The following is a 22,247-nucleotide window of genomic DNA, read 5'->3' on the forward strand; positions in this document are numbered from 1 at the left end:
ATGATGATATAAATATAAATAAATATAAATGATATAAATATAAAAAGAATAAATATAAACGTTCAAAAAGCATTTAAGAGTTGCTGGGCTGTCCAGTCATCAGGGCTTTAAAAACGTTTTAAAAAGACATTTATCACCATTGACCCAAGTGGCCCCATAAAACGGGCTTAGTACAAATGTTGGGCCACATTTAAATTGAACATATAATAATCTTCATACTCAAAAATATATACAGACAATATATTATACTAGTTTTATGAGCTCGTGCATTGCACGGAAACGTAAAACTAAAAAAATTATCAATTATATGAAACAATCGGTTTATGAGCCCATGAATTGAGGATATGTTTTATATTCTTGCGATTGATCTATAGTTTTATGTGCTCGTGTGTTGCATGAAAACGTAAAAACTAAATAAATTGTCAATTATAAGAAACAATCATTTTATGAGCTCGTGATTTGAGGATTTGTTATATATTCTTGCGATTGATTTATATTTATTGAAGGAGACGTATTAGGTTAGTTGAGAATATTGATATTGATAAGTATAACATGATACATAAAAGCCATAAAACAACAAATTTAGCAAAACATGACGATGTTTGATTTTTGCTTTCTCGAGTTTTTTTGTTTGTTTAGAAATCAATCACTTTAGTCAAAACTAATTTGCATCATATAAGTTAATGAACATACTAATTGAGTTATATTTACACAATAATACTAATCTTGATGCAAATGTTTTGCTAAAAAGATCATTTAAAGATTTACCAAATAAATATTTAGTTAGGTAGTAATAATAAATATAAACTATTTAATCAAATGATGTACAAATTTTTAGATATACTCCTTTTAACAACCGAGTACATGTTATCATTTTTAATATTTTGTATTAACTAAATGGTCATTAAATTATATACAAAATCATATTTCTAACATGGATAATAATATGGCCGGGTGGTGGTAGCTACATAAACAAAAAGAAATATATTACCCATAGTTGAAAATACTACGGAATAATAGATATTGAGCTATATTTTCATGTTATTAATAATACAATTATTTTCATAATAAATTAAAATTAAATTAAGATTGTTAAAACAAATATGCTAAATTTATTCTATAGAAAAATATGGTAAGTTTATTATAGAGAAAAATATGATAAGTTTATTATAGAGAACAATATGGTAAGATTATTCTAGAGAAATATATGGTGTAAAGAAAATATGGTAAGTTTATTCTAGAGAAAAAGATGGTGCTTACACGCAACATAATTAAATGAGGTAATTACCTGTGGCATAACTAAATTTGGTAGTGACACGTAGGATTTATAGCACGTGCTTTATATAATGTGATAGATAGATATATTATTTAAGTAATATGCTTTAATAATCTATCTTAACTTTTAGAGTGATTAACATATTATCTTAACTTTTATAGTAATTAACATACATAACATACAAAAATAAAAATTCGTTTTAAGCCGAATAAAAGAAAATGAAAACAGCAAAGTTTTTTAAAACTTTTTAATATTATTCAATAAGGGATATTTTAGGAAAAAAATCATGAAATAATGGTGGAAGAAGTAAAAGTCATTTTGAAAATATCATCTATAAATTTCTCATGTTACGTATAGACAAATTATTTCACTAAAGTTTTCAATCCATCAAATATATACAAGGAGTAGATTATTGCACAATAGTTTCCAATCTCCATCAAAGAGACACAACAACAGCGTGTTGTTACATTTAACTACTCTACTATTTACTACTAATAATCATATCTTTAACAATATTTAGGTCTCGAGTAATCTGGGGGCATCGACGGGCAAGTTTCAGCCATATGTGGGTACGGTTCGATAGTATTGTATCCAGGTAACTCCATTCGATACTTCCCAGTAATCTGACAAAATGGAAGTTTTACTGTGTCACCATCGTTGCACCACTTTGGCAGGCGGCTAGAGTTGTTCTCGAAGAATTTGAGCGTGTAAGCGTCCTTTATCTGCATAAATTTTTTAGAAAATACTCAGAATAAAATAACCCAAGACAGATGAGTAGACATAATTACAGAGAGAGTCTCCGTGATTTTCATCAAATTGCTGACTAGGCCCTAGGATTTTTTTATCAAGATAATTCCTCGTGGTTTGCAAATGTTGCTGATATAGTCCCTATGGCTGACGGTCGTTATATAATTCCGTTAAATTGGATCATGTGCGAATAATCTGTTAATGACCGTCAGCTATAAAAACTATCTCAGCAACATTTGCAAACTACGAGGACTATCTCGATCAAAAAAGGCCCAGGGACGATATCAGTAATTTGGTGAAAACCACAGGGACTATCTCAGTAATTATGTCAGATGAGTATATACAAATACTGAGCAAACTTACTGTAAATTCAGTAACTTGAATCTGGTTTGCAAGATCACCAAAGAGTCCTGCTTCTTTGTACATTTCAAGGATGAATGCGACGCAAGAAGTTGATTTTCCGTCAACGTAAATCCAGTCGTCCTGTTCGGGAATGGTTAATAGTTCTGCAAAAGATGAACCGCGTCGTTCAACTTCTACTAATATGTCAGGAAGATCAAGACCCTGCAAAGAAGACAAAACAATAACCAAATCAGGATTAAATAATAACATTAAATTATGCAACGTTATGTTTATATAAATATCACTACAGGTGGTAAGATTGGTTGATTGATGATGCATCAAAACGATTTTGCGCGGAGAGAACTCAACAAAGTCAATTGAAATAAATCACAACACAACAACAAACTCAACATAAGTAAACGGGTTGAGATTGCCACCTCAATCAAGTACTCAATTTAAAAACATAAGCTATAAATCTTGAAACGAACCTCAGTACCAAGTCGCTTGTTTAGAGCCTCATTCCATATGTTGGCTGCATATGCGGGTTGTAATTGGTTCCACACAGTCATAACGGATGCAACCTGTATAGATATTAACAATACTTCATGCTATAAACATTGTTTCACCATTTTCCTACAAATACTAAGCTTAAAGTTTTTCGGTTTTAATCTAGACCATTGCAGCTAACGATCAAACGAGTATATAGCCCGCAGAAACAATAGGACCCACAGCAAGATCTTTTGAATTACTAAACCAAAACAACTGAAATAATTTACCAAATGAGCATCCAATGGAGGTGGATAATTTCCATCAATAGTGTCTATCCAACTAAATATCAAATTATGGTAACCATACGGTAATCCGATCATGCTTTGCGCGTACTCCCATGCAGCCGTCTCGTTAAACTTAGCCCGAAGATCGGGATGCAAAGGAAGCAATGCAATATGTGGATTCGTATTATCCTTTGTTAGCTCAAATTCCCACCATTCGTCCCATGGTAAAACCGCAATAAGATTTTGACCCTACAACCAAACACACAAATTAAATTCATTCACTTATTCACTTATAGGTAAATATAACCATGCACCAAAAAAAAAAAAAAAAAAAAAAAAAAAAACAGAGGATATTGTATTACTTCTTCATCTTCATGTCCAGATTCTCCAACCCAAAGTTTGCCTTCAGAGTCCCGTAAGCAAACTGCAGAGTGGCCCGCATAAGCCCCGGATGCCCATTTCTCAAGAGTCTCGAACCCGCCCCATAACCCGCGGATTTTCGATATTGCAAGAAAGTCACCCGATTGTATGTCATCTATATTAACATTTGTAACCCATGGTTCAGGACGTTCTTCGAACTTAGCTCCCATGTATTTTTCAAGAAAAGCAAGATTTGCGTTTTCGCCAAATCCGGTGTTCGTAAACAACGGGAATACCTCCCATAACGATTCAAGTGTTCCTAACATCCCTGCTTCCATGAGAAAAATAGAAACACCCTTATTTTTTACCTTCAACAATCAAAAGACAGGATTTAATTCAGATAATAATAATAATAATAATAATAATAATAATAATAATAATAATAATAATAATAATAATAATAATAATAATAATAATAATAATAATAATAATAATAATAATAATAATAATAATAATAATAATAATAATAATAATAATAATAATAATAATAATAATAATAATAATAATAATAATAATAATAATAATAATAATAATAATAATAATAATAATAATAATAATAATAATAATAATAATAATAATAATAATAATAATAATAATAATAATAATAATAATAATAATAATAATAATAATAATAATAATAATAATAATAATAATAATAATAATAATAATAATAATAATAATAATAATAATAATAATAATAATAATAATAATAATAATAATAATAATAATAATAATAATAATAATAATAATAATAATAATAATAATAATAATAATAATAATAATAATAATAATAATAATAATAATAATAATAATAATAATAATAATAATAATAATAATAATAATAATAATAATAATAATAATAATAATAATAATAATAATAATAATAATAATAATAATAATAATAATAATAATAATAAAAAAACGTATTCTAAACGATAGTAAGTTTGTAGCTTACATATTCGTATTCGGCTTTCCCTTCCCATTCATCAAACTCAACTTTATGTTCCCGGGATAAAAAATAATAATCCCATTTAACGCGATATGGGGTAGCAAATATATAAAGATCCATACATGTCCAGCTGTGTGCATTGCTTACCTAAAAGAAGAAAAAAAGTATCAGCAACTTTTTGACGCATATAATAAGAAAACAGTAATAGCATAAAATGCAAGGGTATGTCTGAATGTAAGAGTGAAGTTATTAATCTGATTCTGAATCTTTAGGTCACAATAAGTGCTTTGACTTGCGGCCTTGAACGATTCAAAACGTATTAATCGGCGTTTACCCTTTGGTTATGTATGTAGATTCCTGTAAGTAACCTACTATTGAAGGTTATGTTTCTTCATGCCCCGTAGGCTATAGATAAGTAAACCAATTCACTAGTAAAGTTATACTAAAAGTTTCATAAGTTGCAATTCAAGAATCAGCTCATACTTAATGGATTTCAAATGCAATATATAACATTTATGAGTGACATGTTGAAGTGTAGGCTTCGTATTTAAGCCCAATAAAAACAGGCCAGGAGTTTACTTGGTGACCAAGTCAGGGTCTGGCCAACCCTAATTTGTTGAGCCGTTTTTTATTGGTGGTACTAGTCTATATATAGTCTCTCATTGTACATGTATTGTATCACCTCCAAAATTAATAATATACTCTCTAGTTCCAAAGTGAATGTAGGTTTCACCTAGAAACCGAACCACTATAATTCTCGTGTTCTTTTATTCTGTGTTTATATTTTTGGTTATTGCTTGTTTGTGATTGCTAGTCGATTAGGGTTGCTACTCTGATCAAGTGCAGGTTATAGCCTTAACATGACATTTTATATGGTTATGTAGCTTTTGACAAGGACTTCGCAACCATATACACGTGGGTCCAAGGCCGGATTTGATATAGGGCAGCCCGTGCGGCCGCACTGGGCAGCAACTAACTAGGGGCATCAAACAAGAATCGTCATACATATTTACCGGTAATTTTACAAGTAAAAATAATCAATTTTTTGTGAATATAAGAACTTGACTGTATGTTTCGTTAATGGCAGATGGAAATAAGGAATGGATGAAAAAGGAGATGCATTTTTCATAGTAGTCCCTTTACTTCTGTTATTTTGTCAAACAAACTCACTTGAGGTAGAAAAACATATACTAACCCTTTTAAATTCATGAATTTATATTAACATCCCTTATCTATGTAAACCTTTATATAATAGTTCCTCTTTTTTTTTTTTTTCCCGAATTTACATTTCTATAGTTTTACATAGGCAGAACATATACGCAAAAAGCTACTTTAGACAACCCGATTAGTATATTTAGACAACCCGATTAGTATACCATTATCATAAAGGGTAAATTATTATTTTTTTAAAAGTTAAAAATAAGGTTATAGACAATCAAATATTATATATATGTAAATTTGATATGTATATATATGTGTGAAGTGGTTGTATTTGTAACATGACTACTAAAGATAATACGGAATACTTCTTTCATCTTCAGTATAAATCCAAGTTTTTTTTTTTATGTTTCAAATACTTGATCATTTTCAATTTTTATTGATAAAAAATAATTTAAGTGGGTAATAAAAAAATTTATTTCATTATGAATTTAATCATAAAACCGTGTATAATTGTTTAGCGGATATTTCATTGAGAACAAAATTGCAATATGATTAAGCACCCATTAAACATAAATTATGGGGGGCATTTTTAAGACTATCTTGCACTGGGCATCAAAAACGATAGAACCGGCCCTGCGTGGGTCCGGGACCTGTAACTTCTCAACCCCACTTCAGTTGCAAGAGAAGTGATCAAGACACATAACTGATACATCATTAATTGTTTTGGTTAATGATCTTGATCATAGTTGATTGATTAATCAGTATTACTTGATGTATAAATGAGTCAATACCTCCACCATTTTGAGATACTAAAAAACAGGAAATACAAACAGTAAAAGTCACAAATTAGCTATTGCAATTTTCAGGCAAGTTAGTCTCCAGTTATAAGCAGCTTTAAGCCGTCCTACCCTGGGAAACGGGCTCATATCTGTTTTAAGGGAATTGCGTTCAACGTAAGCTCCAACCTACTCTCGTTATATGCTGAATACTTACTGGTTTTGTCAACTTATATGGCACTTTATTCATCAGCTAATAGCTACTACTGTTAACTATTAATCAAACTCACTTTTGTATTCGTTTGAAGTTATTTCTTTTTTCCCATAATGTCAAACAACATGCCAATTTTTTTTTGGGTAAATGGTTGTACCCAAAATGATTGAGGAACCAGTAATCCACATGTGAAACATATCAAGATACCAAATTTAGCTAAACACAAAGACTAATTAACTAAGAAGATGTGGTTAACCCAATGAAACTTCAAGAAAGTCTAAATATTTTAATCTCTAAACAAGCAGAAAAAAAATAACTAAACTTAATCAGCTGCAAATTAAAACACAAGAAAACAATAACCCACATGTCAAAATACCAAATTTACCCAAAATAAAAGATCTATCAATCAAGAATTCAAGATACATACGATTACTCAAACAATCTAAAACATATAAGTTACACCAGAAACCTTAATTAGCAGGCAGTAATTCAAGAAACCCAGAATAACCCATATCTCAAACAAATTAAAAAACCAATAAAAATGATCAATAAATCATAAAAATAGAACCTTTATATGAAGAGTACCACCCCCATATTGACTACCAGTTTTGTTATGAAGCTCTAACCAAGCAGTATTTTGATAAAAGCAAGAACCTTTCCAATTCACATCGGAATTATTTGAAACGGAGACGGCGCCGACGAAGGTTGGGAGGATATCGGTGGCACTTCGGAGATAACTAATAATCGGCCATGATATTTGTTGGGGTAAAATTGGAAGCAGGTCTTGAGGAAGAAAGGGTGCTTTAATTGGTTGTACTTTTGGAATGAAGGTACAAGTAATGATCAAGATTGTGATAATGATGGATCTGGAAGAAATATGTGAAGAAGAGGGTGCCATGATCACTGTGTAGAGACCTCGAGTGTCGAAGGGTTGGTGATGTAGGATTTTAATTTACGAATCTTATGATTCTTATTTTTGTTCCTTTTACGAAATAAAATTTCAATGACTTTACATTAAACGATAATTCGATTTAATTACACGAAAACTCGATTTAAAATGGACATTTTCCCTAGTGTCGCTTATTTAGTACGTCAATGATACGGTATACGAGGTTTTTGTTTTTTTTTTTTAAACACTCATCTAAATCTAACACGAATATACAATACGAAATGTCTCATACAAGACTCAAACCCTCAACCTCAAGGTTGTAAGGGTGATCCCGATACCGCCACGTCATTAGCTATTTGGTTCCGGTATACCCAGTTTAAACTTTAGATTATAATATCTTAACAAAATTATTCACGTTTTTATACATTTATAATTATTTTTGAACCAATGGGTTATACTAAAGTTCGAAAAAAAGATAAATATTTTGTTGATATATTTAGCTCAAAGCATAACACCTAAATATACTTGTTTGGAAATGAACGTATCTATGTTGCTGTATTTAAGTAGTTAACTCTACTCATAATTACAATCCATCAGTGAATAATCAAGGATCAAAACTCAAATGGTTATTCAGCGTACACGATTCCATCCCGGTAAGGCTTGTTCTGCTAAACCTAATTCGCGACGATGTTGGTAGTACCATCGAAGGTTGGGAAAATCCCTCAGAGACCTTCCCAAATTGCATTGATGTTGGTAGTACCATCAAACGTTAGAAACTCCCTAATTGAAGTGAAAATTGAACCTGGAATCATAAATAAATATAAGTTAGAAATTTAGTTGGTGAAACTATAACTAGCGTGGTCGTTGATATGGAGTTTTCTCGGTAATAAAAAAAACTATAGCTAGTGAACTTTTTTTAATAATATCATTACGGCTCAACTTAATCTTAGTTTCCAAAAGTGTATTAAATCTCAACTCTGAACCGTGGTTAACCCACAAATCATATTCCAACCCAACCCAATACACTTGTATTTTATCTTTACTTCCAATTAATATTTTTCCTGTCCACAACTAGCTTTAAAGTCGCAACAAACATAAGATGGATACCACAAATATTGAACTTATATTGTGTACCACAAACCATAATCCAACACTTTAGCGACCTTTACAGAACCACGTAGACTAACAAGCAACACCAACCACTTTGTATTTCTTTATTCCCAATCTACATATAACACCCCAACCCACCCATCTAGCCACCCCCAAATCAACCCAAATAATGTCCATTTTACCACAACATCAGGCGACCACCATCTTCCGCAATCGTCTCCACACCCGACACAACCATCGTATCAATTGTGTTGTCACAACTCCAATAAAGACTAAACCAAAACTCGAACCATTAGTCATCAACACCACACCGCTCGTTAATCCACCTAAAAACGATGACCCAAGTCTTAAATCGACTTGGTCACACCGTGCATGGGTGGCCACCGGGTGCACTACTGTACTGGCTTCCTTAGCAGCTTCCGTTGTGGAATCGGTGGATTCACACATATGGCTTGAACCCGTTTTATCTGGGTTCATTGGCTACTTGTTTGCGGACTTGGGGTCAGGTGTATACCATTGGGGCATCGATAATTATGGCGATGCCTCAACTCCAGTATTTGGTTCGCAAATTGATGCATTTCAGGGCCATCATAAATGGCCCTGGACAATAACCAAACGTCAGTTTGCAAATAACTTACATGCGTTAGCGCGTGTAGTTACTTTTTTTGTACTACCAGTTGATCTAATATTTCATGATCAACCAGTAGTAATGGGATTTGTGGGGACAACTAGTGGGTGCATCATGTTTAGCCAGCAGTTCCATGCTTGGGCTCATGGAACAAAAAGCAAGTTGCCGCCAGTCGTGGTGGCGTTACAAGATGCCGGAGTCTTGGTATCTCGATCGCAACATGGGGCCCACCATCGATCGCCGTATAACAACAATTATTGCATTGTGAGTGGGGTTTGGAATGGGGTTTTAGATGATAATAAGGTGTTTGAGGCTCTAGAATTGGTACTGTTCTTTAAGTTTGGTCTCCGGCCACGGTCATGGAGTGAACCGGATTCTGATTGGACCGAGGAGGCAGAGGATGATCCGGAAATTTCTCCTAAATGATATTGTTAATTTGTTTAATAAGATTTATATTGACAAATAAAAGAAGTATATAGAATACACCATTGTTCAATACTCCATTGCATTCATTCTTCTTAATAAACAATAATTAATCAACGTAAAAAGGTTAAATTCTTTCTTGTTTCTTTAACCAGATTCTGGAGGAGAAATGAATGGTTCAAATTCAGATATGTGGCTGTTTTTAAACTGGTGATGGGTTAATGGTGCGGGTTTATATAGTTTTAGATGTCCAAATCCCTTAAACCAAACCCGATTTTCAATAGTCCAACAAATTAGACCAACTTTGTTATCTAGTAACCGGGTCAGGCCCATATAAGCAATTACAATCCTTCTGTTGTTCAACGTTTGCTTGATTCTAGTACCAACAAGTAACAAGCACTCTAAAGTCAAAACACAAAAAAAAAAAAAAAAAAAAAAAAAATTTAATACTCGTATATACTCATCTATAATTAATAAAATTTAGCCGAGAATTAATATCAAATTCAAATTATAGAAAAGGGGTAACTAAAGTTACATAAAAAGCTTGATGAACATAAGCTTACATTAGTTTATAAAAAGGAAACTTAACTTTGCCTACACATTAAACTGTAGTGGAAGTTGAATTTTGTCAATAGAAAAAGACAAAATTACACGTATGGTCCTTGTAGTTTGCTAAAAAGTATATTGATAGTTCATTTTTAACATGGATAGTCTAGAAGTATGCACTTTTTGCACGGATTGTCCGAAAGCATCGATTACACGTGAGCCTAAGCTCGATTCTTAACTTCTTGTAATCTTAATTTATGTAATCGTATTTCATGGCTAATTTATGTAACGGTGTATTTTGTAATTTTATTTTTATTATTAATGTTTTATTTATTTATATATATACTTATAATTATATAAACATATAATTAATTTAGTTAATGTGAAACTATAATAAAAAATAAATAAATGAACACTAAAGTTGAAACGACACCTCTAATTTTCTCTCAATTTTAATGTGAACACTAAAAATAGAAAATCTATTCTACTCTAATATTAGGCTAAAAGTGGATGTCATAAAATTGGTTTACCAAAGCTTATAAAAAAATCAAAAAAAGAAAAGAAAAAAAGGAGAGGCCATGATGCTGATGTCATAAAGAGTTTTATTTTACAATTTTATTTAATCATTTAAGAAATTAAATAAAAATAATTAAATAAGATACTGAAATAAAAAAACAAATATTAAAGTAATTTATAAAGTTATCTGTAAATTAAAGATACTGATACAAATAAATAAAGAGCTTCCTTCTCTTGGAAACTCCACAAGCTTGCACGCTTGCTTGACAAAAAATCATCACTCGCCTGCTTTATCTTCATCCATACACTTTCTTCTCCCAAAAAATCTCTTAAATCACTCACGCTCTACCAAACTTTAGGGTTTTTTTTCTTTTCTTCCAAACTGCACATGACTCTCATCTTCCTCTTCACATCACAAGCTTTAGGGTTTGCAGCACATATCACGCCTTTTCTCTGACTAGAACAATACCACGGCCAAAAAATTTAAACAATTTTGCTTCATTCATCAACACTATCTCACTTTCAAATTGATAAAAGATTCATTATCTCAAAATCAGGTAACCATTTACCATCTTCTTCATTAATCATCTTTAGTTTCTTTATCTTCTTCTACTTTCAAAACTTTAGGGCTCCTGGTGATTTTTGGCTATTTGTTAGTTTATAGATGATAATGATGATGATCGATTTATAAATACAGGTTTTTCTCACCACAATCGTTTTTCTCAATTTATATAGCTTCTCAGAATTGATTTGGTTACAATCTCAATTAAATCAAAATCTTTGTCAGGTATGTTCATGTTTTAAATTGTAATCGGATCTTTCTTATAGATTTTTAATTTGCACGAACGAGCTTTTGATTTGTTTTTTTATATGAATTTAGAAGATATAGGTATGAATGTTTAATGCACGCCCCATGTTTAATGAAATGACAAGTGCGAATTTAGTTGCAAAGTTGCATCAGGGACTCATCTTTTCTCACTTAAAGATTTGCATACTAATTTTTATTTCATGTCTTGGTTTGAATTGTGAATTCCACTGATTTTTTGGATTTAAAAGTACAATGTTCTAGGAAGGTACTAGAGTTAGAACGGGAAGTTGATGCATCTGAGTTATGTTCAACCTGGAATTGATATGAAAGCATTTCATGATGTAGCAGTCAGTGGTGGTCACAAAGTATGCTTCTTGAAATTCAGTTTCTGATAGAGTTGAAACATGGAAATTTCACAACACGTACTTATGAAAAAAAATAGTTAGTTTAGGGATTTTAGGTTAATCATCTGCATCCATCATGTGGTTTATGAATATGTTTTCATAATGCACACTAGGTGTTTAATGAAATGTCAAGTTTAAAAGAGTTTGAGTATAGAACATCTTACACATATACTTTGGTAATTTAGCTTTGCATTAATCTTCATATTATCATATTCGTTTTATAAAGGTTACTTAGCACATGTTATTTTATCATCCAATTAAAGGTTTATGTAATTATAACAGTTATCAAGATGTTGGATGGATGACTAAGAGAAACTAACAAGATGCGTGTTCTTAATAGGCCTTGCATGATATATGTAAGTTATATATATACACTTTCATCTAACATGTGCCATATTCAAGTCCACACTTCTACAAATGAATCGTATTGCTTAATACTTTTTTATTGCTAAGAAGCTACTAATATTCAGTTTACTTTTATACAATACATTACACAATGTATTTGAATAAATATTATCGCATTGCGCGTTTTTGTAGGTTTTTGTTCGTATTAATATAATAGGTGTCATCAGGTGAGTTTTTTTTTTTATATTTTGTTAGTTTTTGTTTTTTTTGTTAATCTCGACAAATTATATTGCTTAGGTGATAAATGATATGAAATTGGTACTACAATGAAGAGTTTTCATTTCTATAATAACACAATATTCAGTTTACTTTTATACAATACATCACGCAATGTTTTCTTATTTTCTACTTCGTACTACTATTCTGTTATTGAACTGTATATGTGGCGGATCTTGAACTACACTACCGAGAGGGCGAAAATGCTTCAAAGGCAAATCACAAAAGGGTGGAAGCTTTGGAAGGGCTATTTCTAATTTTTTGGAAGGGCTATTATATAGAATTTATATTTTTTAAACCTATATAATATCAAACTTCTAGTAATTATACAAAAGGCTGGAGGGGCTAGCACCCTGCCATGCCTCCCTTGAAGGTCCGCCTATGTCTATATCAGAGTTTTCATTTCTTTAGTGGGTGTCAATTGATCCATTTTGATCCATTTTGCCAACATTTGTATTTGCAGAATGAGTGTTGATATACATGGATCATGACTCAAGCCTATTGTCGATTGGGACTCAAGAAAATTATCTAAATCAATGATCTTTTTATATAAGCAGTTATTGTTGCTTTGAATGTTTGGACAGTTAGTATTTATTTATTTATTTATTTTTTTGCTATGCGGGTAGCACTTTTTAATCACGTTATTTAGAGTTGAAGCTTTGATGGGGTGTTTATGAAAAAGTCTTTGTAAATAAGAAAATATCACAGAATCACACACGAGTAACGGTGTTTATGAAATAAGTCTCTCTAAAGTTGTGCTTTTTATGGGTTGTATGGGCTGTTTAGGCACTGAGCACGAGTGGGAGTTAGCACAGAGTAACATGAAAGCTGCTTCAAATGGTTTACTTCCGAAAAGCAATGAACTGCGTGTTGCTTATGCTAAAGCAAAGTCCACTTCTGGTATGTACTTTCCTTAATTGGATCTCATTTGTAAACGTGGCTAAATGAACACATGGCTTGGTAATGGGTCATAGCTGGTGTGGGTTGAGATTAAGGTCAATATTGCCACACTTGTGTCGTTGCTCATATAGTCACATCATTCATTTGAAAGACCAATAATACTAAGATTTGTTTTATATTCCAATATGACGTAATGTTACCGAGTATTATTTTGTTCAGATGATTTACAGGACACTTTTGTTGCTATGAAAGACTGTGCTTATTAGATAGATGTATTTTGTTCAGATAATGTTACCGACTGTTGCTATGAGAGACTATGAGAGACACTTTTGTTACAAATGTTCATTGTGACATGTATTTGCTGGTGAAAAATAAATATATATATGTGATCGGAAAAAGAGAAAGGGATGAAAGATTTTGGAAGTGGATGAAGGAACCACATTTGTTATTGATGAAGTTGTTAAACATAGAGATTTGTGTATTTCTGGTGGGTATGACACTATAGCTGCTATACAATTGAAGGCATTTTTCCCTTTCTAATATATCATAACCTTTCAAACATATACAAAGTTTGTGTTACAGAATTAATATTTTATACATAGGTTTATATTTCATTCATAAGTATGTATGATCAATTATGCTATGTTATCTACATTCTCATAATTTAACATCCAAGTTTATGTTAAATAACATTTGTCATCTATAAAATATCATTCAACAATTTTTCCTATACAATCTCGTGAAATCACGGGTCCCTTCACTAGTAACAAGATGTTGTGCTATTAGCTCCAATTTTGTTACCTCTAAATTTTAACAACCAACCCCATTTCATTCTATATACGCTACCCCACAATAGTGTTAATTAATAAAACCCATGAAGATTACTTTATTATGGATCAACTATTTATAAAGCACAAATGCAAGCCCTAGAAACCCTACACCCACAAACGTGCCGGGCCTAACCTATACACTCTAACACTCCCCGCATTCCGAACGGCGAAATCGCGAAAGTTCGGACTGAATCAAAACAATAAACATTAAATAAAGAGATAAAAGATATTTTTTTTCTTATTTGTTGCACCAAATAAACTGATTTCGCTGATATCGTTGCGTCGTGCTTGACTGCGTTTCCTTTTCCGTAACGTCTTTTTTTATACGTCGTGGCTTGCTTTGCCTAAGGATTGAGCAGGACTTAGGCAGAGAACTTTGTCGACAATACCAATCTTCATCAATGCTGCAAATAAGATTTTTTTTTTAAAGGATTTTTTCTCTTTTTTTTCCGGGGTTTGGAACCTAGTCACGCTAGGCGGCTCAGCCCCACGCCGATTATGGTTCAATTAAATTAAAAATAAAATAACAAGCGGTGATTTATTTTGTGAGGTGGTTAAAATAAACGGCGTAAGAAAATATAGAATCTACAAAAATTGGAGAATGCAAAGTTTTGCTCCGAATAATAGTCAATAGCAAAAGAAAGCCACAGCCTTTGATTTTCGAATATTTTTTTTTTTTTCGTAGCACACAAAGAGATAAGCAAGGAATCATTTCCATTGATTATAGAATACACGGCTGTGCAAAATATGGTGGCGGTGCAAATTTTTTTTTGTTTTGTTATTAATTGAGATTCTTGATTAAAATTAAAAATAGAAAACTTTGGGACTAAAAGAAGAGGATGGCTATGATGTTAAGAAAGAAAGAAGTAGATAAAAGAATAAGGATAATTGGCGTTGCAGGTGTTGCAACAAGAATGCTGCGATGGGAATTTTTTTTTTTTTTTTTTTTTTTTATGTGAAGAAAAATTGGAAAATAAAGAGATTACAAAGATAGGGATAATAAGGCAACGGGTGGGATAATGGCAGCAGCAGCGGCACAAGGGGGCTAACTAGGTCTCTAGATCAGATCCTCTGATACCATGTTAATTAATAAAACCCGTGAAGATTACTTTATTATTGATCGGCTATTTATAAAGCACAAATGCAAACCCTAGAAACCCTACACCAACAAACGGGCTGAGCCTAACCTATACACTAACAACTAGTAGCTGGCATATATATAGCCACCCCAACCTAAATGTACTCCAATTAAATTATACGGAGTAATGTCGATGGTACCTAGTGTTAACGTTGCTGCCATTGACCACCACGACGACCACCGTGCCACTTCACCAAAATTCAATGACCCAAGCCTTAAATCGACTTGGTCCCACCGTGTATGGGTGGCTACCGGATGCACCACCATATCGGTCTCCCTAGCCATCTCCGTCGTTGGTTCGGTTACCTCACACCTACAACTTGAGCTCATACTAGCTTTATTGCTTGGATACTTGTTTGCGGACCTTGCATCCGGTGTATATCATTGGGCTATTGATAATTATGGTGACGCATCAACTCCAATATTTGGTTCACAAATCAATGCGTTTCAAGGCCATCATAAATTCCCGTACACTATTGTTGAACGCGAGTTTGCTAACAAGTTGCATATGTTAGGGTGTTTTGTCACATTTTTGGTGCTACCAATGGACTTTATGTATCATGATCAACCATTATTTATGGGATTTGTGGGGATGGCTAGTGGGTGCCTAATGTTTAGCCAACAATTTCATGCATGGGCTCATGAGACTAAAAACAAGCTCCCGGTAATAGTAGTGGTGTTACAAGACATTGGAGTACTTTTATCGCGATCACAACATGTTGCGCACCACAAACGACCGTTTAACAATAACTATTGCATAGTGAGTGGGGTTTGGAATAGGTTTCTAGACGATTATAAGGTGTTCGAGGCTCTAGAAATGATGGTGTTCTTAACATTTGGTGTGCAACCGCGGTCATCGATCAAACCAAACTACGGCTAAATATGATTGCTAGCTTCCATAAAATCGACTAGAACAGTTTTATATAAATGATGTACTCTTGTTAATTAATGTTTCTAGTCTTAAGATACGTTAGCTGTTTATATGATTTGTTTCACAAAATAAACTCACATTTTATTAGTGTTTGAGTGAGCTTATTTGCTTAAGCTTATATGTTTCTTTTTTCCTACCTATGTTAAGGTAGAAAACGAGCTTCAAAATTTCAACTTATTTGATTATGTTCACATATATTAGCTTAATTAGAACTTAGAAGGTAAGAATCAGTAAGTTATAACAAATATTCAATTCACTTACACACTTGCATGATGTAATAAAGCCTCAAGTAAAGTGTTTTGATCCCACATTGGCTAGTGGCGGGTATGGGACTAGTGGATGACTTATAAGCTTGAGCGTTCTTTCTTCTTTCAAACTAGCTTTTAAAAGTGAGTTCTATATTTACGTGTATGGCTAATAGGACCCTGGTTAGGTGTTCCCTCGTTTTTTTAAGTTAGCTTTTGAGAAAGAGTTAAACAACATATTTACAATTTATGTTATAAAAAGTTTTTGTTATATCGTAAAGTGTTTGTATTGCAATAATAATTTGAATTCATATTTTCTTATCTCAAAAAGAATGTACGTCCCGCATAATTTTTTTTTTTCATTTAAGATATGTTTAGTCATGTCAGTTTGGCCCTTATATAAAAGGTAATTTAAACTAAATTTATTTAACAAAAAAAAAATGTTTGAAAATAACAACTTAGAGTAAATGAAGAGCTTAATGATTTTTTAATGGTTATTTTTTAAAGTGAAAATTACATCTTTTTGAGAGAGGGTGAGGAACAAACGGGCAAGCATGGAGGGCGCTAGGGAGAAGTACAACGACGACTATGGGCGTCAAAACAAGTGGTCAAACAGAAATCATCTCACATCGTACATGTTCTTCAATTTCCCGGAAGATTGGAGCGTGGTTGATCTTTGGAAAGAGCTTCAAGCCTTACGGTGCAGTGCAGGGCGTTTATATTGCAAACAAAAGGCTTCGCAGCGGCAGTCGATTTGCGTTTGTTAGGTTCGCTGAAGTGGTGGATAAGTACAGGATGTCGAGAAGTCTTGAGGAGGTGAAGTTCAATGGTTCTCTCATCAAGATCTTCCAAGCTACTGAAAGAAGTCCTAAACCTAATGAAGCGATGAACCCTCCCAAGGGTTGGAAACCAAAGGCACTGACTGGTGATTATAATAAATCGAACAGTAAACCAACAAAGGGGTATGCTTTCAAGATGGAAGGCGGTTTAATGATGTGGTGGGGAATCGAATGGCTGATTTAAGAGAAAAACTCAATGGTATCAAGGAGAAAGGATGTAACTCGTTTCCAAGTGGTGGTGTAGGTAATGGGGAGAAAAAGGAATAGCTGGTGATCGTTGAAGACAAAGGTAGTAACGAGGAACTGCTTAAATAGGCGATCGTATGTGAAGTATATAGCACTGAAATACTCAAAAACTTCGATACAATTATCAAAGCAGAGGGCTTCGGTGACATACAGTTAAAGTTACTAGGTGGGGTGAGTGTTATGATCATCTTCGAGTCTGTGCAGTCTGCAAACAAGGTAATCGAACTAGAACATCACCCCTTGAAAAGATGGATACATAAGGTCACAAGATGGAAGGCATCATATTGGCCGGAAGGAAGGATGACTTGGTTACGAATATCAGGGGTGCCAATTCATTGTTGGACTAAAGAGACATTTAGCTCAATAGCCGAATGGTGGGGGACACCATATGTTCTAGATAACTGCTCACTGTCTGGCAATCAAAAGCTAGCTTATGGGCATGTCCTTGTTAAAATTTTTGAGCCTGAAATAGTGGAAGATTCGATTAAACTTATGCATAAATCCTGCGTCTATTTTTTGTATGTCAAAAACAAGAAAAATCCTTTCCAAGCTGGGGAAGGGAAGATGATACGTGTGACGACAAGACTACCAGTTCTGAGTACACATCAGATTATATAAACTCAGATGACTTTTCAGGAAGTGAAGGATACTGCAAAACATGGTTGAAGACGATGAAGTCCATGAGGTGGATGTAAATGTTAAAAAAGATAGCAGGCCATGTGAGAATTCCGGAAGATCTGAATCAGTTAAAAGTCCAGGTGTAAACAGTTCCGGCCATGCTACCGGATTTTTGAACCAGAAAATTGGCTCTGATGAAGAAGAAGATCAAGAGTCTCATTGCTTTGGGATAAATGCTCTTTTTGGGGATATCGAAGAGGTGGTGGCAGAGTCCGCTGGGGGATTTTCGGCTAACCCTAGTCCCAAGGTGGATGACAGGTGTACATCGAATGGTGGAGATAATTATGCTGATGTTGATACCGATATCACTGGCCAGGCCTAATAGCAAATTAAAAAGTCCAGTAAAGCAATAAGTCCAAATAGGCCTGTTAATAAAAATGAGGCTAATTGTAGTGGGCTAAATTCAAATGGGCCTGTTAATATAAATGAGGTTGATTGTAGTGGGCTAAATAACGAGGAACAGAGTAATCATACATGTCGTGGGTGCAAGGAGAAATCGTCTAATCTAGAGAAACCTAAAAAATAGAAGTTAACATTGCGACGAAGTGGGGCATGTGATGAAATTTCTCTTTGCAATGGGTGTTACTTGGATGCGATTGGGAACTAGAAAGCATCTTCTAGGTTGCTTAGGATGGGAACAATGGCTAAATGTGGAGTTGATTTATCAAAGGACAATAGGTATAAATGTAAATTTTTTTGTAAAAAGGCTAAGTCAAAATAAAAAGTGCACGCTACGAAGGAAAAATCTGGGGGTATTGGTGTTTCTGAGGAGCAATCAATCAATATGGTGGAATTAAAAGAGTTTGGTGAAAAAATCGGGTTGAGGTGGCCAAACCCCAACCCGCTGTAAGTTTCTGTGGCTCTACCTCGTCTTTATTTTTTGATTATGAAGCTCTTATCACTTAATATTCGCGGTTTGGGTTAAGGGTAAATTTGGGTAGGTTATGGATATGTGTCGAAAGGAAAGACCGGATATTGCGGTTTTTTAAGAAACTAAGTGTAGGAACTTGGGTGAAAATTGGGTTCATACTTTGTGGGGGAATAGTAATTGTGATTTTGTTTAAAGGGATGCCATCGGTATCTCGGGTGGGATGTTAGTGGTATGGGATACCTCTAGTTTTCTTGTTGAAAGTGCAGGTGGTAACGAGTATTTCCTAGCCATTCAGGGGAAGTGGGTTAGTTCCGGTCATGAAACTTTAATTGCAAATGTATATGGTCCGCACAATGATGAAGAGAAAAAATTAATGTGGGGGTCGTTAGATGATTTAATAAGTAAAATAGACCCGACATGGGTTGTATGTGGGGATTTTAATGAGGTAAGATGTCATTCGAATATACTCAATTGTGTTTTCCATCCTTCTCGAGCATCACGATTTAACGAGTTCATTGCAAGAAACAATTTAATTGAGATTCCGATAAATGGGAAAAGATTCACACGAATTAGTGATGACGGCACAAAATTTAGTAAACTTGTTCGTTTCCTTGTAAACGACAAATTTATTAGTTTTTGGGTCGACCTTTCGGTTGTTCCATTGGACTGTAGAGACTCGGATCATTGCCCACTCCTATTAAGGGATCGGGTCATTGATTTTGGGCCAAAACCTTTTAAGATCTTTGATGAATGGTTCAAAAAGGATGGTGTGGATAAAGTGATTTTAGAGGCTTGGAACAAATCGGTTAGAGGATCTAGAAAAGATTGTATTTTTAGGGATAGGTTGAAAAATGTTAAAAAAGACTTGAGGGTTTGGAGCAAGAAATAATTTGGGAATTTGGATGGGGAAATACATGAGCTAAAAGATAAGGCCAATAAGCTTGAAATCTTGGCCGAATCGGGGACAATAAGTGATACCGAAAAGGAACATTGGTTGGAGATTCGTAGAAGTTGGATTGAGAAAGAGAAAATTAAATCGGGCATGATGAAACAAAAGGATCGTATTTGTGGGATTTTAGAGGGAGACGAGAACTTAAAATACTTCCACTCCACTCTTCGAAGAAAATATAACAAGTGCAATATTCGGGGGTTGAACATTAGCGGGTCTTGGAATGAGGAACCAAATGTCGTGAAGGAATATGTATTTGAGCACTTCAAGATGATTTTGGGAACTAAAACTCAAACATGCCGGTTTTATAGGCTGATCACGATGGGAATAATGGGCCTGAACATCTCAGCTCGCTAAGGCCCAACCATTCTGACCATGTTGCGCCTGTTGGGCCTACTGTTACTGCGTCTGATGGGCCAACAGGTACTGTTGGACCCACTATTACCGATTCCGTTCGTGGGCCTGCAGAATCTATGGGGTTTGATGTCCATAAACTGTCAGTGGATGAAGCGGGTGCGTTGGAAGAAAAATTTAGTGAATCTGAAATTTGGGAGGCGGTGAAAGGGTGTGGTAGCTCAAAAGCTCCTGGACTGGACAGATTTAATATGGGTTTTTATAAGAAATTTTGGTATGTTATTAAAGACGATTTGGTGGAGTCCATTAATTTATTTTGGGAAACGAGGGATATCTCAAAGGGATACAACACGTCTTTCATCACATTGGTCCCGAAGAAAGCAGATCCATTATGCCTTAATGACTACCATCTCATTAGCTTGATCGGTAGCTATTATAAGGTAATTGCGAAACTTCTTTCTAATCGTCTTAAAAAGTGGTGCCCGATCTTGTTGGTTTTGAGCAAAGTGCGTTTATTAAAGGAAGAAATATTTTGGATGGTGCACTTATTGCAAATGAAACAATCTCCTTCTTAAAGCATAAACGAATGAAAAGCATGGTTTTCAAAGTTGACTTCGAGAAAGCCTTTGATTGTCTAAATTGGGATTTTTTTGTTGGAAATAATGGAAATTATGGGGTTCGGCTCAAAGTGGAGAAAGTGGATAATGTCATGTTTCAAGTCGGTTTCTATTTCAATTCTTGTCAATGGTTCACCTACTAATGAATTTAAGCTTGAAAGAAAAGTTAGGCAAGGTGACCCACTCTCTCCCTTCTTGTTTATCTTAGCGACGGAAGGCAATGTGTTGGCAAAGAATGCGGTGCAAAACAATATGTTCTCGGGGGTTAAAATTGGAGATGACATGATTAACATATCACACCTCCAATATGCGGATGATACTATCTTTTTGGGTCATGGAGTGAAGGTAATATCCGTAATCTTATGAAGCTTTTAAAATGTTTTGAAGTTACATCAAGGCTTAAAGTAAACTATCATAAGAGTAATTTAATCGGGGTCGGTGTGGATAAATTGGAGGTGGAAATCATGGCTAAGTTATTTGGTTGCAAAGTTGGCTCAATTCCCTTTATTTATCTCGGTCTCCCTGTTGGTGCTAACATTAAAAAAGAAGAAAGTTGGAAACCGGTTATACATAAATTTGAAAAGAGACTTTCGGATTGGAGGGCTCGTTCGGTGTCATTTGGTGGACGTTTAACACTTATAAAAGTGGTACTTAATAGTCTCCCGTTGTACTACTTCTCGCTCTTTCGTGCCCCGGTTTGTGTGTTAAAACATCTTTAGTGTGTAAGACATTCTTTCTTTTGGGGAGGGTCGGGAAATAAAGCTAAAATATCATGGGTCAAATGGGATGATACAATTTTATCATATGATGAGGGCGGGTTTAACTTGGGTTCTCTTAAAAGCAAGAATATGGCTTTGATTGGCAAGTGGTGGTGGAGATTTAAAACCGAAACCTCCTTTGTATGGATCAAAGTCATCTTGAGTATTTATGGGACTTCGGGGGGGTTATCCTTTGATGATTCACTTCGTATTGGTTCCTTTGGATCAATATGGAATGGCATCATTAAAACTGGGTTGGACATTGAGAACATTAACATTCCTTTTCGA

At 34.0% G+C, this 22,247-nt stretch overlaps 4 protein-coding genes across 4 annotated transcripts; 3 read left to right on the forward strand and 1 right to left on the reverse strand.

Moving 5' to 3' along the window:
* Window positions 1–1,608: 1,608 nt before the first annotated feature.
* On the reverse strand, window positions 1,609–7,653 carry LOC139847626 (uncharacterized). Its single transcript, XM_071837333.1, has 7 exons — window positions 7,227–7,653; window positions 4,514–4,654; window positions 3,501–3,866; window positions 3,142–3,387; window positions 2,854–2,946; window positions 2,387–2,587; window positions 1,609–1,998 (listed from the first exon to the last, which is right to left on the reverse strand). The coding sequence occupies exons 1-7, from the start codon at window positions 7,554–7,556 to the stop codon at window positions 1,783–1,785; spliced, it is 1,593 nt and encodes a 530-aa protein (XP_071693434.1). The 5' UTR covers window positions 7,557–7,653; the 3' UTR covers window positions 1,609–1,782.
* Window positions 7,654–8,761: 1,108 nt separating this feature from the next.
* LOC139849169 (fatty acid desaturase 4, chloroplastic-like) lies at window positions 8,762–9,783 on the forward strand. Its single transcript, XM_071838834.1, has one exon. It carries the CDS (start codon window positions 8,827–8,829, stop codon window positions 9,709–9,711), a length of 885 nt encoding a protein of 294 aa, XP_071694935.1. The 5' UTR covers window positions 8,762–8,826; the 3' UTR covers window positions 9,712–9,783.
* A 5,815-nt stretch (window positions 9,784–15,598) lies between these two features.
* Window positions 15,599–16,351, forward strand: LOC139848502 (fatty acid desaturase 4, chloroplastic-like). The gene has a single exon (XM_071838231.1). It carries the CDS (start codon window positions 15,599–15,601, stop codon window positions 16,349–16,351), a length of 753 nt encoding a protein of 250 aa, XP_071694332.1.
* Window positions 16,352–19,050: 2,699 nt separating this feature from the next.
* On the forward strand, window positions 19,051–21,159 carry LOC139848503 (uncharacterized). The gene is made up of 3 exons (XM_071838232.1): window positions 19,051–19,088; window positions 19,477–20,086; window positions 20,542–21,159. The coding sequence occupies exons 1-3, from the start codon at window positions 19,051–19,053 to the stop codon at window positions 21,157–21,159; spliced, it is 1,266 nt and encodes a 421-aa protein (XP_071694333.1).
* Window positions 21,160–22,247: the final 1,088 nt, after the last annotated feature.

Source organism: Rutidosis leptorrhynchoides, chromosome 5 (assembly GCF_046630445.1).
Source record: "Rutidosis leptorrhynchoides isolate AG116_Rl617_1_P2 chromosome 5, CSIRO_AGI_Rlap_v1, whole genome shotgun sequence".
Classification (NCBI taxonomy): Eukaryota; Viridiplantae; Streptophyta; class Magnoliopsida; order Asterales; family Asteraceae; genus Rutidosis; species Rutidosis leptorrhynchoides.

Bases quoted from the DNA above. Each gene is read 5' to 3' on its own strand.
- LOC139847626 (XM_071837333.1), bottom strand. From the start codon at position 7,556: ATGGCACCCTCTTCTTCACATATTTCTTCCAGATCCATCATTATCACA. The intron at 3,867-4,513 runs GTAAGCTACAAA...TGATTGTTGAAG, and splicing joins GGAAAGCCGAATACGAATAT to GTAAAAAATAAGGGTGTTTC. The intron at 1,999-2,386 runs GTAAGTTTGCTC...AAATTTATGCAG, and splicing joins TTCAAGTTACTGAATTTACA to ATAAAGGACGCTTACACGCT.
- LOC139849169 (XM_071838834.1), top strand. From the start codon at position 8,827: ATGTCCATTTTACCACAACATCAGGCGACCACCATCTTCCGCAATCGT.
- LOC139848502 (XM_071838231.1), top strand. From the start codon at position 15,599: ATGTCGATGGTACCTAGTGTTAACGTTGCTGCCATTGACCACCACGAC.
- LOC139848503 (XM_071838232.1), top strand. From the start codon at position 19,051: ATGGCTAAATGTGGAGTTGATTTATCAAAGGACAATAG. The intron at 19,089-19,476 runs GTATAAATGTAA...TTTTGTTTAAAG, and splicing joins GATTTATCAAAGGACAATAG to GGATGCCATCGGTATCTCGG. The intron at 20,087-20,541 runs GTTAGAGGATCT...CCGGTTTTATAG, and splicing joins TAGAGGCTTGGAACAAATCG to GCTGATCACGATGGGAATAA.